At 33.8% G+C, this 18,069-nt stretch overlaps 1 protein-coding gene across 4 annotated transcripts in view; it reads right to left on the bottom strand.

The window, feature by feature from the left end:
* Positions 1 to 18,069, bottom strand: part of CDK17 (cyclin dependent kinase 17) — a 111,600-nt gene that overhangs the window by 7,581 nt on the left and 85,950 nt on the right. For all 4 annotated transcript variants that reach the window (XM_077772212.1, XM_077772211.1, XM_077772210.1 and 1 more), the window contains exons 6-13: positions 11,761 to 11,817; positions 10,386 to 10,500; positions 9,432 to 9,526; positions 9,129 to 9,191; positions 8,032 to 8,155; positions 3,508 to 3,628; positions 920 to 1,017; positions 188 to 293 (exon numbers count right to left, since the gene is read on the bottom strand). In XM_077772212.1, coding sequence (XP_077628338.1) covers positions 188 to 293; positions 920 to 1,017; positions 3,508 to 3,628; positions 8,032 to 8,155; positions 9,129 to 9,191; positions 9,432 to 9,526; positions 10,386 to 10,500; positions 11,761 to 11,817 — 779 coding nt within the window. The remainder of the gene's footprint in view (positions 1 to 187; positions 294 to 919; positions 1,018 to 3,507; positions 3,629 to 8,031; positions 8,156 to 9,128; positions 9,192 to 9,431; positions 9,527 to 10,385; positions 10,501 to 11,760; positions 11,818 to 18,069) is intronic.

The following is an 18,069-nucleotide window of genomic DNA, read 5'->3' as shown; positions in this document are numbered from 1 at the left end:
ATTTTGGTTCAGGTCATGATCCCACTGCTCCTGAATTCAAGCCGTGTTAGGCTCTGTGTTGACAGCTCAGAGCCTGGAGCCTGCTTCGGATTCTGTGTCTCCGTCTCTCTTTCTGCCCCTCCCCTCCTCAGGCTCTGTCTCTCTCTTTCACAAAAATAAATAAACATTAAAAGAAAAAGGAAAATACCTGGGTGCATGGTTAATGAGAGGCTGTTGTTTGTATTTTGGAAAGTTGTAGTTCTTGAACTCATCATTTGAAGAAACACCTGGCCAAGTTTCCTGAGATGGTGTTCCTATTTAAAAAAAAAAAAAAAAGTCATACTTAATATATAAAGATGTATTATGTGTGCAAATATACATACATAAGGACAACTAAAAAAGTGTCTTAAAGGACAATTTACATTTGGTAGATGATTTGACTATTTCAACTGAAAGCAAAACGATAGAAATAGCAAACACATATGGACTTTTTTTTTGGACTATGCAATGATACCATAGAAATGATGCTGCCCAACTGACATTTAACCTACAAATATTTCCTATTAATATGCTAATGGTCAATTTGCAATATTTATCTTCTCTGTTCTTTCATAATATTTTTATTGCGAAGACAGAATTCAGTAAATGAAGTTACCTAGAAGGCTCCATCTTTATGCTAATTATAATTCTTTTTTATTTTTAATCAGTACTGTTTTTTTCAGCTTTTAAGTAATCTCTACACTCAATGTGGGACTCGAATTCATAACCTAGATACCAAGAGTCACACACCCCATACTGACTGAGATAGCCAGGCGCCCCAACTAATTATAATTCTTATAACAAATATTTATGTTAGTCTCAGTACCAAACTTTAAAATATATAGTCTTATCTAGCTAGTCAATTGTAGGTAACAAATTACTGGGAAAGTATTTCTGTTACCTAGCAGTCGGAAAATCAAGTGCAGTTCATCTTCCACAGTTGATCCTGGGAACAGAGGTCTTCCAGAAGCCATTTCAAAGAAAATGCAACCAACACCCCTTTAAAATATATCATAAAAAAGTGATGAGCAATCTATTTACGTATTAAGAAGTACAATTATCTTTTCCTTAAGATTGCCTTTCTGTAGAATTTTATATTAGCCTGATGGAAAACCTCCTGCACAGATTTTTTCAGCTACAACTAAACTAATTTGTTAACATTTATCCTATTTGTCTCAACTTCCACATTGCGATATCAATTGCTCCATCTCCTTTAAAATGTCCAGCTTTCCTCTGCATGACCCTTAGAGAATAACACTAATTATAGCTAACAGTGATTTAATGCTCATTATGTCATAGGTAGTAGGTAGAGATAGGGAGAAACAAATGATTAGAGATTTTTTGTTGTTGTTGATTTTTACCTGAGAGAGAGACAGAATGCAAGTGGGAAAGAGGGGCAGAGAAGGAAAAGACTCCCAAGCCAGCTCCATGCTCAGTGAGGAACCTGACACAGGACTCGATCCCAAAACCCTGGGATCATGACCTGAGCCCAAATCAAGAGTTGAACGCTCAACCAACTGAGCCACCTAATCCAAGATGTTTTTATGCAGGAAGCGGTGATAGAACATGTAGGTGCAAGGTAGTGTGTGTGTTATGTGTATATGAGAAGTAAAAAGAATGGATGGAGATTCAGTAAATGAAATACTATCTTCTAGAATCTGTGTCAATATACTTAAGACACAGTTCCTTCCACTAAAGGATTCACAATCTAGCCATTGTATATAAAATTTTACATATTAAAATGTTATACAAAAAGTTACAATGATGGAGTCACTATGGAAAACAGTATGGTAGTCCCTCAAAATAATTTAAAATAGAATTACCATATGATCCAGCATTCCCACTCCTAAGCAAATCCCCAAAAGAACGGAAAGCACAGAATCAAAGATATATTTGCCATACCCACAGCAGCATTACTCACAAGAGCCAAAAGGCAGAAATAGCCCAATGTCCCTGACAAATGGATAAACAAAATGTAGCATGAACATACAATGAGTATTCAGTCTTAAAAATGAAAGAAATTCTGACACATAAAATTAAGTCAAGTACCTCTACAACATGGATGACACTTGAAGACATTTATGCTATGTGCAATAAGCCCGTCACAAAAGGACAAATACTGTGATTCTACTTATATGAGGTGCTTAGACATGTCAATTTCAAGTGGGACAGAAAGTAGAATGGTGGTTGCCAGGAGCTGGAAGGAGGAGGAAATGGACAGTTGTCTAATTGGTATGGAAGCTAAGTTTTGCAAGATGAAAAACATTCTGGAGTGGTGAAGGTTGCACAACAATATGAGTGTACTTAATGCCAAAGACCCATACATTTAAAACTGGTTAAAACTGTAAATTTTACATTATGTATATTTTACCACAATGTTAAAAATTTTTTTAAATGTTATACAAAAAATTATGTAGAATTGTTCAACCCATGTATATGATTTATCATTACATGATATAGGCAATAAATGTTACCACATTTCAGAGGAAGGAACTATCACTGGAGGCTAGGTTGTAGTCAAGATTTATGAAAAGCTATGTTCTGAAGGTTCCTAGGCACAGAAAGCAGAGTAGTCATTCCAGGCAGGTGGACTGGTTGGACCACAAGAACAAAGTTAGGAAAGCCCAGGTTATTGTTGAGATATAGTGAGTAGTCTTGCTAAAAGGGAACATTTATATAGAGGAACAGTCTGAAGTAAGTTGGAAAAGATAGTTTAGAGATGTTTTATAGAGATCATGAAGTATCAGATTGAAGAATTGTACCTTACTCTGTAGGTAATGAAAGGGGAAGCAGCAAAGGTATTTGAGTAAAGGAACATATTGATCAAAGTGGGATATGAGGAAGATGGCTACACTATTTTATTACTTTTAGGTCAACTTAAGGCCAAGTGGATTTTGATGAATATTAAATGATGATGTGAATACTTTTGTTTTAATCTGCTATGTACTTAACACTCTTCTAAGTGCTTTATATGTATTCACTCAATAGTCTTAACATTATCCACAGAACAGCCTTTTAAAGTAGTTATTGTTACTATTCTCCTTTCATCTGAGGTCAGTAATTTGAATAAGGTTATTATATAGTTTCAAGTGGGAGAAGTGGTATTTAAACCTAGGTGATCTTACTCATATGTCAGAACTCTTTTTTTGTTGTTGTTTGTTTATTTATTTATTTTGAGAGTGTAAGTGGAACAGGGGCAGAGAGAGAGGGAGAGAGAGAATCCCAAGTAGGCTGTATGATGTCAGTGTAGAGCCCAATGCTGGGCTCGATCCCACAAATCATGAAATCATGACCTGAGCTGAAATCAAGAGTCAGATGCTTAACTGACTGAGTCACCCAGGCGCCCTTCATGTGTCAGAACGCTTATTCTTATATTATGGCTCTTTAAAATATTATCGTCTTAAAAGTCAGATATCTACCAGTATGCCCTAGGCTAACGGCTATATTCTTTCAAGGTTATAAATGGCAATAACATGTGCATATATTTACCACATGTCAATCTGTGTTGAGTACTCTGAGGAACCAAGAAGCACATCAGGTGGCCGGTACCACAGTGTAACGACTTCATTTGAGTAGGTCTTTGTGGGAACCGACTTGGCTCTGGCTAGCCCTTCAAAGGGAAAAGAAAACAATTAAGAACTGACTATCACAGATTCCCCAGCCCATATCCTCAACATGACTCCAGTCACAAGCATGCCCAAGATAGCTGTACTCTGTAGTTTCCTCAAGTTTAACAAAATCAGTTTTATGAATTTTTCTTGAGTATGAATGGTCTTGGGTCAGCAAATCCTTATGTAATTAAGTAGTAACAATTCCACAATCAGAGCCTATGCTTACTTTTATGCATGTGAATGCATTTGATACAATGCCTGGGTTAATCTAAGCTTAAGATACTTTACTTCTATGATTCATGATGCCAAAATTATTTCCAAAATTAATTGGAATTAAAGCAAAACAGGTCAATGACACAGAGATAAACAATTTTACCTTTTATAGCTATAGGCTTTTGTTACTTTTTTAAACCCGAGTCCAATTTTCTTTTGCTATACCAACTTTACTTTTCTTGGAATAAATTACACTGCTGCTGTGTACCTTAAGTTATATATAAGGATAATTGTAAGTAACATGGACCACGCTGCCTTTGGATATTATTAATTTATTAATTATTAATGTAAATGCCATTCCTTTGCCAATTTAAAGTGGAATTCACTGATTATCTAAAAACAAAGGCAAGAGTTCACAACTTTATCTCTTGAGCTATTGGCATGAGAGCTGTAAAAACTACTCTTAAGCCTCCAAATTCTAATCACTTTAAGAAGCAACTTTAATAGATAGGAAAAGAAATATAAATTTATTCTAACATATAGTTTATTTCAAATAACTCATTTCTTTATGTATAACTTTATATATTTTATTGAAACATTAAATAAGAAAAATGACACAAAAGGAATTCAATACTTCATAAACTGGACAAAGTCAAATAAAAATACGAATTTTAATAATTAAGCAGCACTCAAACTATTTTTGTTTAGTATAACAGCTACAGGGTGTAACTGGATCAATGTTGACATTATCTTATTTAATTACAAGTCTTACTCTGCCAACCCAACTTGGTAAAGTAAGTTCAACAAATTACTTTCCTACCAACTTTCTAATTAGCAAGATGGGGGCAACTTTCTAACTTCTCTTTCTGATATTCATAGTGGGTTATTTAGGGGCAAAGGACAGGGCTACAAGTTTGTTTATTCTACATCTGTATATATAGCATCAAAGCAACTGCAAGTTATAGTTTCCTCAATACCTTACTCTCCTGTTCCTGAGAGAATTCTGAACTATGGTACTTGTTCAAATAGTCTCCTGGTTCACAATTAGAATTTCAGTACCGGCATGAAACAAAATAATCTCTTCCAAACCAAATTAACTGTGATATGGTATAATTATACAAGTCATTTTCTATTACAAATGAAATGTTTGTCTCTATTAGTACTTCCTTGATCTGAATTTCACCCATCACAGGAAAAAGGATAGAATTTTCACAGAGATCACAAACAATTTACAAAACAATTCTCGGGGCTCCTGGGTGGATCAGTTGGTTAAAGCATCCATCTGACTTTGGCTCAGGTCCTGATCTCGCCATTCCAGAGTTCGAGTGGGCTCTGTGCTGATGGCTCAGAGCCTGGAGCCTGTTTTAGATTCTGTGTCTCCCTTTCGCTCTCTGCCCCTCTCTGCTCATGCTTGCTTGCTCTCTCAAAAATAATAAACATTAAAAAAAATTTTTTTAACAAAAAACCAAAACCAAAACAATACTCAAAGTTATATGACCCTCCTTTACTTGATGTCCTTAAGTATATTTACTACTCAACCAATAAAAAATAAATAACTAAAAGCAGAGACAAAATGGATTGTATGAACTCACGGAATAATCAGAATTTCTTGTTGGTCTGTGAAAAGATAAAATTTGCTTGGTCTGCTTGGTCAGAAGCAAAATTTAAAGCACTCTTCCAAAAAAGTAAATTTTTATGGCCCTTGACTTTTTTCTTGCATTTATAATAGCCAATCAGGGTTTCTCTATCACTGCTGTTCATTTTGGGATTAAGGAACAAGGAGCAGTAAATGCACTTTGGCCAAAAAAAGACAGAATGAAAGACAGAGAAAATAATTATAAGGAACGCAACAACAAAACTGTGACCAAGACTATACAACCTATGTGAGCATATGCAAATATCTTGTAATTTCTTGTTAAATACATGTGACCTAACCATTTCCTTTTTAAGGAAGGAAAAATAAATATCAACTACTTTCAAACAAACTAGTAAAGTGTTAAATGAGGAAAAGCATAGGCATTTCCTGAACTCACCACTTAGTGAATTTTTAATCTATTGTTAACAAAGCAATACTTGAAAGACTTAAAATTGCCAAATTTAATCCAATACTCCAAAAGTAAACTATAATCACTTATGAAAAATGATAAATGTTAATTGTGAAAACTGCACTAGCTTTTATTATTTAAAGAAAAAAATTTTTTAATGTTTATTTCATTTTTAGAGAGATAGAGCACAAGTAGGGGATGGGCAGAAAGAGAGGGAGACACTGAATCGGAAGCAGGCTCCAGGCTCTAGGCTCTGAACTGTTAGCACAGAGCCTGACGTGGGGCTCACACTCACTAACTGTAAGATCATGACCTGAGCCGAAGTCAGATGCCTACCTAGCAGAGCCACTCCGGCGACCCTGCACCGGATTTTCAAAACCAAGAGTACAGAAACTCTCAAAATGTAGAATATCAAAAAATAATAATAAAAAATAAAGCTACTATACAAAATTTCTTTAATATAACAAAGTTTACTTCTTCGAAGCAAAAAGAATATGTAGTTTCATTAAAACTGGATTAGCTAAACAGAGCGAGACAAACAGCTATTATTTAAGCATTAATTAGTTAATAAGCATATAAATAAATTCAAAATCATGGTGACAGACATATTAAAGAACCCCTTTTTGGTAGTGGCTTTTAGACTCTTTAGTCTCAGGACTCCTTTCATTATAATTTAAAATTAGTGAAGATGCAAAGCCCTTTTATTTATATAGATTATTGATATTTGCCATTTTAGAAAAACGGAGAAAAATTTAAAACTTACTCATTTAACAACACCATTCATTACATATTAACATAAATTTTCTATGAAAAAGATTTTTTCTACAGGAAAATAAAAATTAGTACAAATGGCCTTGTTTTATATTTTTGTAGTCTATTTTAAAAGAAGACTCTTAGATCCTCACATCTGCTTTTACATTCAATCTGTTGTGATATGTTGCTTTGTTTGAAGTATATGAAGAGAAGCAGATCTCATACAGAAATAAAGCTGGAAAGAGGAAAAACATTTAAAAAGCCTTTCTGTGCATATTCTTCTTGAATACTGAATCAGATTTAGTTTCTTAAAGATTAGATGGTAACTGAAATTATATGAGTAAACTTCTCATACTCTGGTTACATTAAAATTCATTGGTCTGTCTTCCACTCTCACTGGATCTTTTACCCAGGCATGATTGTATAATATATAAATACTAGTCATCTGGAACATATTGATTCCTTAGGTTTTACAGATATTCCAAATGTTTACATATTTCTTTTAGCACATCAAAAAAAAAAAAACAAAACCCTCATATTTGTTAATATCACCACTGATCTCATCACCAGTAAAGTTTTTAAATATCAGGAAAAGTATCAAGCTCAATGTGGCAGGTCCAAATTTCCAAAATCTAATGTTTGCTTGAAAACTCAAACCTTCCTACTGGCAAGAAATATGTTGTTTTCCTTGAAATGATAGGTTCACTTCATTTCCAAGAAAATGTCTGCCAAATATATCTAAGTCTGAGCACCCATACTGACAAAGTAAAAATGATGTTCCTTGAAAAAACGGGTTAGTTCAGTTTGAACTCAGATAGTCACACAAGTACTATTCCTTGAGACAGAGTATTTCTGTGTACATTTATGTATACTTCTCATTTCATCACATAAAATACTAAAAAGACATGTAAAGCTGGAGGTTTAATAAAATTAATAAATTTTAGTGCTTCATCAAATACCTTTTTATATGGAAAGCACACTTTTTTCCTACAAATGTATACTGGTGAAGAACACAATGACTAGTAAGTACAATTAGGTGCCACTGCCTTTATTTAAACTAAGACATTAGTAGCTCCACTCCTTATTGCTTTTGGATTATCACTGCAAATACTGACACAATGGAAAAGGCAAGTAAACATGTAGTTTTGACGACAGATACCTTTGGATATATGCCCTAGAAGGGTCTCAGGACGACGGGTCCACATCTGAGAACAGAGGCCTTTTAGCATTCGTGAACATAACTCACCTACCTAAGTTCTGTCAAATAGTTTATTCCATGGGCTACAGAGAAAATTTCCAAACTCACATAAATGCAATCACACAATGTCAACAGCTGTTCTTATAAACTTAACCACCTGGAACTATTTATAAATATCTCATACATTCCATACCAAAATCTGCTAGCTTTAATTCTCCTTTTTCATTAATCAGAAGGTTCTGTGGTTTCAAGTCTCGGTGCAATACCTTTCTTCTGTGGCAATATGCCAAACCACGTAGAATTTGGTACAAAAACAGCTACAGAAACAAACAGAAATTAATCTTACAAATAAATGATAAGATATACTTTGGTAAGCATGCTATGGTAAACAAAAAACAGTCCTATAATAGTCAAAGAAAAAAAATGCATCCTTAAGTACAAAGCCTTTCGTTATATACTTTTCTGAATTTTATAATTTATTATTCTATTTGAAGCATCTATTTTCCAGTCTGACAATTTCTATGAAAATAAATATTAAAAAAAAAGTGAAGCTTTGTTCCTATAGTAAAAGTCCATTTGTTATAGAAAATGATTTAAAATAATATAAAATATACCCTCATAATCTTACAGGCCTACTATGGCTTGCAGTTTGATTATGATATTCTGGCAAAACAACTAACCAACCTCTACCCCACCCACCAAAAATACCTGATCTGGGACAGTGTCTTTTCAATAAGGGAATGGAACTGGTGGTTTTATAAAAATTCTGAGGTGTCAAAGAGGATGGTGCCGAACAGCCCTGGCAGATTACACGCTATAAAAATAACCTAAACCAGCTTCTATCACCCACCCTCTGGGTACTTTACTTTCTGCACCTCCTACTCAGCCTTCAAAATCTGCTATGATTCAGAAAAGGAAATTAGCACAGTAGAGCTCTGAATGACTCTCTGAAAAAAGCAATTCCTAGATTTTGGTGGAAAAAGGGATGTAGAACACAGAAGGTCTTCGATTCTATGGAGTTGACAAAAAAGAGCCTCAAGTACAGAGGATCTAAGAATATACCCTCGGTTTACTTGTAGGTGGAAAACATAGTATTAGAACATTAAGGATAAGTCAGCACAGGAGGGGAACAACAAGCCTAAAGAAGTTCTAAGCAGCAGTCTCCACACACTACATATTTATGTTTTGAAAACCCTAAAATTACGGTTTCTATATATTCCTGTTAGTTTCTATGTTTGGAAAATATAAGGGCTATTTAAACAAAACTTAAAATGACACACTAAAACATACCTTTACATTGTGCATACTCATGATGTTTCCACAGTCATCCATGTACTGTTTTAGATCTTTATCCTGAAAAAATACAGTATTTTACTAAGTGACACATACTTCCCAGAGGCAGGAATGATTTACTTAGTATTATTTAATTTTTAAGTGTTGTTTGTTTGTTTTTTGAGGAAAGACATTGAATATACAACACATAATTTAATTAAATACTGATAACTAAGCAATAATGCCCTGGAGCTGTTAAAAACTCAATTTCCTATGTTTTAGTATAGCAAAAACACACTGAATTTTTGTTAAATTTCTTACCAGATATTCAAATACCAGAGTCAAAGATTTATCTGTATGAACAATGTCATGTAAGGTTACTATATTTGCATGTTTTAGATCCTTTAATAGTGAAACTGCAAAACAGAAAAGAAAGTCAATTATTCAGTCTGTGGTAGCCAGACAATTGTCCCCTATGTTACAATAATATTCTCCATAACATCTGTTTTTTCTCAAATACCAAGTTACTGAGACTTCTAAGATTTAGATATAGTTGAAAGTACCAATTTTTTTCCTTCCAAATTTCTAATCAGTTTCCTCAAGCATTTTCTGGATAATCTTTTTATTCTTTTTTTTTTTTCTTAAAGATACAGAATTTTTCACTTTTTTTTCTTTTAATGTTTATTTCTTTAGAGAGAGCGAGAGAGAGAGAGAGAGAGAGAGAGAGAGAGAGAGCACCCATGCACATGAGCAGGGGAGAGGTAGAGAGATGGAGAAAGAATCCCAAGCAGGCTCCATGCTATAAGTGCAGAGCATGACACAGGGCTCAACCTCACGAACGATGAGATCATGACCTGAGCTGAAACCAAGAGTTGGAAGCTTAACCGACCCACCCAGGCACCCCTGGATAATTAACCTTTAAAAAAAAAAAAAAAAAGTATCATACTATTACATTCGGTATATACTATTTCATAATTGCTTTTTTCCCATAGACAATATATGTGATTTCCCAATGTCAAATATTTACCTATGACAATAATTAATGACTTCATAGTATTTCACTATGAGCTACACAATATAATTATGTTAAATAATTTGCCTTAATTAAATACCAGTTTTAAGGTCTAAATACATCTCCCAGTCATCTACTATTTCTATATCTGAGCTGTTTTTACTTATAAAGAATAAACTCTTAGTATAAAACTTTGGTTTTAAATCTATGTAAATTCTATATAAACTCTCTTATCCATTTTGTTCATAAAGATCAAATTTTACCTTCTCTTATAGCTGTGCAAGGTGCACCTTCTTCATGTTCCAACCGGATCTCTTTTAATGCCACCAAATTCTCTGTCAATTTACTTCTTCCTTTATATACTGTTGCATATGTACCCTATAAAATATCATATCACAATGTGACACATCAAAATATCATAAGAATCTACCTATAGAATCTATAAAGAGCCCTAACAAATTCCTAATTTAGAAGTGTACGTTAAATTCCATTTTGTAAGGAAAACTCTATAATGATTAGTATTAGTTTTTTTTTACAGCTAAGAGGACTTTCACTATAATATGCAGTCTCTATATTCCTATGGCCCTATGGAGTCCCTCAATGTATGAAAACACAGGGAGAATATTTAACTTAGTTTTTGTACTTCGTATAGATTAACAACTGGATCAATAGCTTCAGAATCCAAGGCACTCTACATGCAATGGTATGTGAACTTGGAGGCAATTAACTGAGCATATTAACTGAAAATTGAAAATGTACTAACATATTGCTACATGAGAAAAAAATTTTTTTTTTAATGTTTTATTTATTTCTAGGAGAGAAAGAGACAGCGTGAGCAGGGGAGCGTCAGAGAGAGAGGGAGTCACACACCGAAACAGGCTCCAGGCTCTGAGCTGGTAGTCAGCACAGAGCCCGACACGGGGCTGGAACCCACGAACCGCGAGATCATGACCCAAGCAAAAGTCGGACGTTTAACCGACTAAGCCACCCAGGCACCCTGCCACATGAGAAAAATTTTATCGGTTCTCAGACTTATCAGAATTTTTGTACATTCCATCTCTCTTAATCAACAACTATATTCTACAGATTTCTTCTATCATAGTCCTCAAACTCTCTTAAGGCTTCCTGATTAGCTAATTCCATTACTTCTGCCTTGCCCTTTCTCCCTCTGAGAGGAAACCACTTCAAAATTAGTCAATACTAGTACCAAGTTCAAGAAAACCAAAGTCTTATCAGCCAAAAATTTCTTTAACCTTCAATGACATGTGTCTTCATCTTTAGAGATAATATTTTGATTTTTCACAGGTCTGAACTCATGCAATTTCCCACATGACAGCACAGAGAGTAGACTGCTAACAAATAGATGGTTATTTTGTTACCAAGAAAGCACAATATTTTATGCTGCAATAGAAAATTACAAGCTATAAAAAATACTCATTTCCTCTCAAACTGATGGTATAATTTCAAGAATGCAAGGTTTTTTTCCTTCTAAAATTCAGTTGCCTTTCAGTACAACATACAATCTTTTAGACAATAGTGCTTAAATCTTTTTTTTACTAGGTTGGTAAAAACTGTGGACTGATTGTGGAGTTTAGATAATGAACATGTCTTATATTTTTAAGATAAGTATTTACTTACCTCTCCAAGTTTTTCCAATTTGATATAGGTTTCCATTTTTCCAAACCCAATTTCTGACTGAAAACAAACAATTATAAATTTAGTATTCTTAAAATTTCAATTCATTTCTTCCTCAGTATCCTTTTTATAAATATTATTATTTTTTAGAAGTATACTTTATTTTTTAAGGTAAGCTCCACACCGAACATGGGCTTGAACTCACGACCCCAAGATCAAGAGTCACATGCTCTAGCACTGAGCGAACCTGGAACCCTTCTTCCTTAATTTCTGAAACTTTCCTGCTCTAAAGAGTGTCTTAAAATAGAAAAAATCAATTATAATTAAATTGTTGGACATCTGTCAAATTTTAAAATANTTAAATTTTTATTTTTTATTAAAAAAAATTTTTTTAGTGTTTGTTTTTGAGAAAGAGAGAGACATAGCATGAGTTGGGTAGGGGCAGAGAGGAAGACACAGAATTTGAAGCAGGCTCCAGGCTCTGAGCCGTCAGCACAGAGCCTGATGTGAGGCTTGAATTTATGAACCCTGATATCATGACCTGAGGGTAAGTCGGACACTCAACTGCCTGAGACACCCAGGCACCCCCAAAGTTCACAATTAAAACTGCCAAACCGTTTTTTCTATATAGATTGGTTAACATTCTGCTATGAAAAAGTTTTGTTTTAAGACCCTGAGATTTTAAGATAGCACAGGCATTTTAAGATACTAAGATTTTTATAAAAGCAACTACATGATTTTTTTTAACAAGATTGCAAAATAAGTACTTTTCTGATACATTTTCACTCATCAATCTTCAAGGTCCCTAGGAAGGCATGCAAACAACAAAATACTATTTATTTCAGGTTTTCTAACCAAAATGTAATGAAAAAGGCAAACTGCAAGCCACACTCCATTATGGATCATGAAACACCCAGAAGCAGTAAGTCTAAATCTGATACTCCACACTCCCCTAAAAGTCTTTAAAAGTGAGTTCTTTTAAGCCATTTTAAACCATTGCTTTTAAACCCTGAACCTGTTTGTCTCAATGTTGTATAGAGTCAATCAATGAGGCAGATGGAATATCCCCAAATATGTAATGGAAACTTAATATTTAAAAGCAAAACAAAACAAACCCAACACAAAAGATTTAAGAAAAAAGAAAACAGAGATGAAAATTCAGGGACTGACACAACAGAAACAGAAAAGTTAACAATAGAGAATAAGAATTTTCTTAAAATTGCTTTCTAGTACTCCTTTTAATTAGTGAAAAAGTAATAATCTAAAGATTTCCTTCTCACCTAGGCTGGTACTAATGCCCTTAAATAAGTAGCCAGTGAAAGGAAATATTCAGTCCAACTCTGAAAGTTCAAATATGTAATTTTTCCAGAGGTGTTGAATAAAACAAAAATGATACTTGATGGTTTGACTTAACATCACTTACCATTTTGAACAGTAGGAATACACTGCCCAAAGGTGAAAGACCAAAATTAACAGAGGTCTCTCAAAGAGATTTTTTTATCATTTTAAAAAATTTTACTGTTTTTTAAAACAATAACATTAACATTGTTTTTATCCTTTTGTTATGATTTATATAAAGTTAAAAGACTAGAAAAACTTTATGTCCAATAGTACTTAATTCAATTTTGCTAAACTAATAAAAACCTAGGTCACAAGTGGTATTAATGGGTGACTGCAAAATTTCTTTTTGCACTCTTTAAGAATTTTAATGGGGGTGCCTGGGTGGCTCAGTGGGTTAAGCGTGTGACCTCAGCTCAGGTCAGATTTCATAGTTCGTGGCTCGAGCTCTGCATCAGGCTCTATTCTGACAGCTCGGGGCCTGGAGCTTGTTTCAGATTCTGTCTCCCTCTCTCTCTGCCCCTCCTCCACTCATGCTCTGTCTCTGTCTCAAAAATAAACTATAAAAATTTTTAAAAAAAAATTTTAACATATTTTCAAAAAAATTTTTTTTTAAAAAAATGAGATTCTGGAACCATCACATACCATCCCATGCATGTATTGTCTTACATATAACTCAGATATTCAGTCCTTGCTTTCTATTATCAATAACTATGCAGAATAAATAATGTAGCTTTCCAAATACAAATACAGTTTTTAGCCTTAAAAGAGAAAATGCGGCAAATAGCCCACTATCTGGTACATGTGAACCTGATCCTAAATAATCTCTTAGCATAAGTATGTTTTATTTATAGTCTATTTAGATTTCATCTTACAACTATGAAAAAATGCTAATTGCCAGGGTCACATAAACTATGGTCGAATATATTTCCTTTCTTATACCTATCTCTAGAATTCATTACACTCACAAATAAAGAACTACTTCACTTTTGCCACGAATTTTAAATCTTGTGTCATATCTTTAACAAAGGGGAAAAAACATATTGATAATAAATGGAAACCAACATAAATAAAACAATGAATGTCCCTGAGAAAAATAAAAATACCATCTCTAATAATGAAAACCACAAAGAAAAATATGACTGCAAGCTAGAAACGGTTTCCTGTCAGGAGGTGGGAAATATTTTTATTCATTCTTTTACATTAAAATACTAGCATTCCCTTAAAACATCAAATACACTTTGGTCCAATGGTCCAGTGGCTATGACAAAAATGCTGACATTTGCTTCATTTTTTTTCTTTTTTCTTAAATAGTTTATTGTCAAGTTGGTGTCTATATAACACCCAGTGCTCATCACCACAAGTGCCCTCCTCCATGCCCATCACCCCTCTTCCCCTCTCCCCCACTCCCATCAGCCCTCAGTGTGTTCTCAGTATTCAAGAGTCTCTCGTGGTTTGCCTCCCTCTCCCCAACTGTTTTTCCCCTTCTCCTCCCCCATGGTCCTCCGTTAAGTTCTTCCTGATCCACCTATACGTGAAAACATATGGATCTGTCCTTCTCTGCCTTATTTCGCTCAGCATAACACTCTCAAGTTCCATCCACGTGGCTTCAAATGGCCAGATTTCATTCTTTCTCATTGACATTTACTTTAAAAAGTATTTAAGTGGACTACAAATTCAAGACTGTAAAAATAAAAATCCTACAAATTACTATAGCATATAAAGTATATAAGAAATAAACTGAGAGGACCAAATATTAATATAACAAAGACATTTATCAAAGAATGACATTCAGTGAAATTAACATTAGCTGAAAGTCTGCTTTTTAAAAAGGAGGTAAATACTAGACTATATTTATGTTATGAAGTTGAATTTAAATTTGAATAATCTATAAGATAAAGAGCATTACTGAATTTCATCATGCAGGCTGGCAGAAAATTCAGACAAAAGGCACAGTTATACTAGTGGGCTATACTAGGAGTTTTTTTATCTCACCTCCCATTTTATAATTTCCAACCAAGGCTTTATTAATTACATCTAAATATTACTTACTGAATCTTTAAATGGAATTTTTAGAAAATTTTGCTTGCATTTTTATCTGCTGAACATGACAAGATTAACAATAGAAATAATGACTAGCCTGTTGACATGCTCTCCTACAGAAATTATTCAGAGGACAGAGGACAAAGCTCATTTATTCAACATTTACCAAGAACAATGCTAGGTACTGGGAATATAGTGAAGACAACAAATATGATTCCTGCTTTCATGGATTCACAATCCAGACTTGAGGTCCATCATTAGATTATTTTTAAAGTTTTGTAAAAAAAAAAAGCTAAAGAAATGGAACAGTAAGTTTCATATTTTAATAAAATATAAATACCTGGACGTGATATTTGAGCATTACAGGAGATTTCTGGATTACTCTGGCTCTGCTAATATAATCACTGTATCACAGTTATAAAATTGTCTTTTTTTTTTTTACTTCAAGTTTTTATTTAAATTTTAGTTAGTTAACATATACTGTAATGTTGGTTTCAGGAGTAGAATTCAGTGATTCATCATTTACATATAACACCCACTGCTCATCAAAAGTGCCCTTCTTAAGATGCATTAACATGCTAGCAATACAGTCTGAACTAAAAAACAAGTGAAGTATATGCAAAAGTTTTAAAGATGCCATCCTAAAAGTGAACATATATGCAAGAAACACTGGGGACAAAGGGAGATTTTTTCAAATACCCATTTCCCACCTTGTAATAATTACAGAGTTGATGTTACTGACAGAAACGTGGAGGGCAGAAAAGAGACTGAGAACCTCTATTCTAGTTGGTAGTTTTCTTACAAAAACTGCTGTTACCATCAGTATGATATCTTAATTTGGTACATAATATGCCAAAGGTAAGTTAAATTTTTAGTGGACTTTGAGCCTAACTTCCACACTTCATAATATATTTATATTTCTGGAGACATCAGGACTTGATACCCTATTTCTCTACCTACTATTAGAAATTAAAAAGAAAAGACCGTATAAGACGTATACTGCTAAACCCATGAATGAGGAATCCAACACACTGTTAGGAACAAGCAGATTATGTAAATGTGTAATGCCTACAATTTCAATATAATGAGGCCAATTTTCATATACAGACTTTCTACTAAAGCTGCACATAACAGTCTCACAAATTTCTATGGGACATGCCATCATTCTATCATTCTAAGTACATCAATGCTATAATGAATCATGACTATTGGCATATGGGATTTCCTCTAATCTAATGTTTAATGAAATATGTTGAGTTAGAACATCCATTTCTAATAAATCATAAATGAGTATTAAGTAGCACTTCACCAATCCAATAACCAATATCTTTAATATGACAACTAAATGTAATGTGATGTTCTAGATAGAATACTGGAACCAAAAAAAAAAAAAAAAGGACATTTGTAGAAAACTGGGGAAATATGAATAGTGTGGAGTTAATAGTAATGTACCAAATGTTGGTTTCCTTGGTTGTGACAAACACACTACAATAATGGAAAATGTTAATAATAGTGGTAATTGTGTATGTGGTGCATGGGAATTTTTTATATTAAGTTTTTCTGTAAATCTAAAACTATTCTAAAATAAAAATAGGAAGAATTCAGTTAAAAGAGACTGAATATATGTATATACAGATGACAATTTTTTTTTTTAAGAGAGAGAGAGGATGAGCAAGGAGGAGGGCAGAAGGAAAGAGAAAGAATAGTAAGCAGACTCCATGCTCGGCACAGAACCTGACACAGGGCTTGATCCCACAACCCTGGGATCATGACTATGCCGAAATCAAGAGTCATATGCTCAACCGAGTGAGCTACCTAGGCGCCTCAGCAATTATAAATATTCTAAAGCATCCTGAGGAGATGGGATAAGAAGGACAATTCCTCTATATTAAAACCATGAGAGACTCTTGAATGCCAAGAACAAACTGAGGGCAAATGGGGTGGGGGGAGGGGATGGGGGTGATGGGTATGGAGGAGGGCACTTGGGGGATGAGCACTGGGTGTTATATGGAAACCAACTTGACAATAAGCTATTTTTTAAAAAATTTAGGGGAAAAAATAAATAAAATAAGGAAAGAGTAGAATGAGTATAGGTATAGACCGATTTTCACACTTGTTCAAAAAATGAGGAGGTTTCTGATGACTTCTCTCATCTTTATCATGTAGGAAGAGAAATCATCTGGGTAGAGAGGGGAAGGGTAAACCAGAGAAAGACCAAATAGAGTAGCCAAACAATAGTGAAGGTTCATTTGAGACTGATGATCATGAATTTAAAGGACCAATTAGCCCTACTGTATGTCTCTCTTCAGAAATGAATTGTGATTTGGTCCTTAATTCCTACTCAAACGAGGATTTCTGTTATTTTTACTACTCTATTTGTTATGCATTGCTATTGAATATAAGAAAACAAACTTTTATACTTTTAGAAAGACAAGGTTAAAATTTATATTTTATCTTGAAAATATATTTTTTAAAGAGTATATTATCCATGGAAATATGAGCTCTACAAGATGTCAAGTATAGCTTTCTTTACCCATCTCCTTTCCATCCATTCCCTAACCATTCCCTTTTACACAGAAATCTAGGGTACCAAAGAATAATTTTCTAATATACTTCAAAAGAAATCATTCTTTAGCGAGGTAGATGAATAATGAAAAGGATGCATTAGTAGAAATCAAACAGAGCTGGCATGATTAATTGAAATCTATTAGCCATTTTACATTAGAAACCAAGGAAGATGAGTAGAACACTCAACCATAATAAAAATCCCATGACTTAACATTCATTAGAGGGCACTGTTTTCCTTAATTTCATGTATACTGAAAAAGCCCTTAAAGAATAGCTTTAAGAATCGCATTGTGATTAAATCATACCTTTAGTCTAAATATGAACATTTGATAACTCCAAAATTTATCCTAAGTACTAATCTTT

The sequence above is a fragment of the Crocuta crocuta genome, unplaced genomic scaffold (genome assembly GCF_008692635.1).
Source record: "Crocuta crocuta isolate KB4526 unplaced genomic scaffold, BGI_CrCroc_1.0 scaffold216, whole genome shotgun sequence".
In the NCBI taxonomy this organism is placed as follows: domain Eukaryota; kingdom Metazoa; phylum Chordata; class Mammalia; order Carnivora; family Hyaenidae; genus Crocuta; species Crocuta crocuta.
Note: the sequence above shows the minus strand (reverse complement) of the source record. Positions and strands in the feature narration are given on the sequence as shown.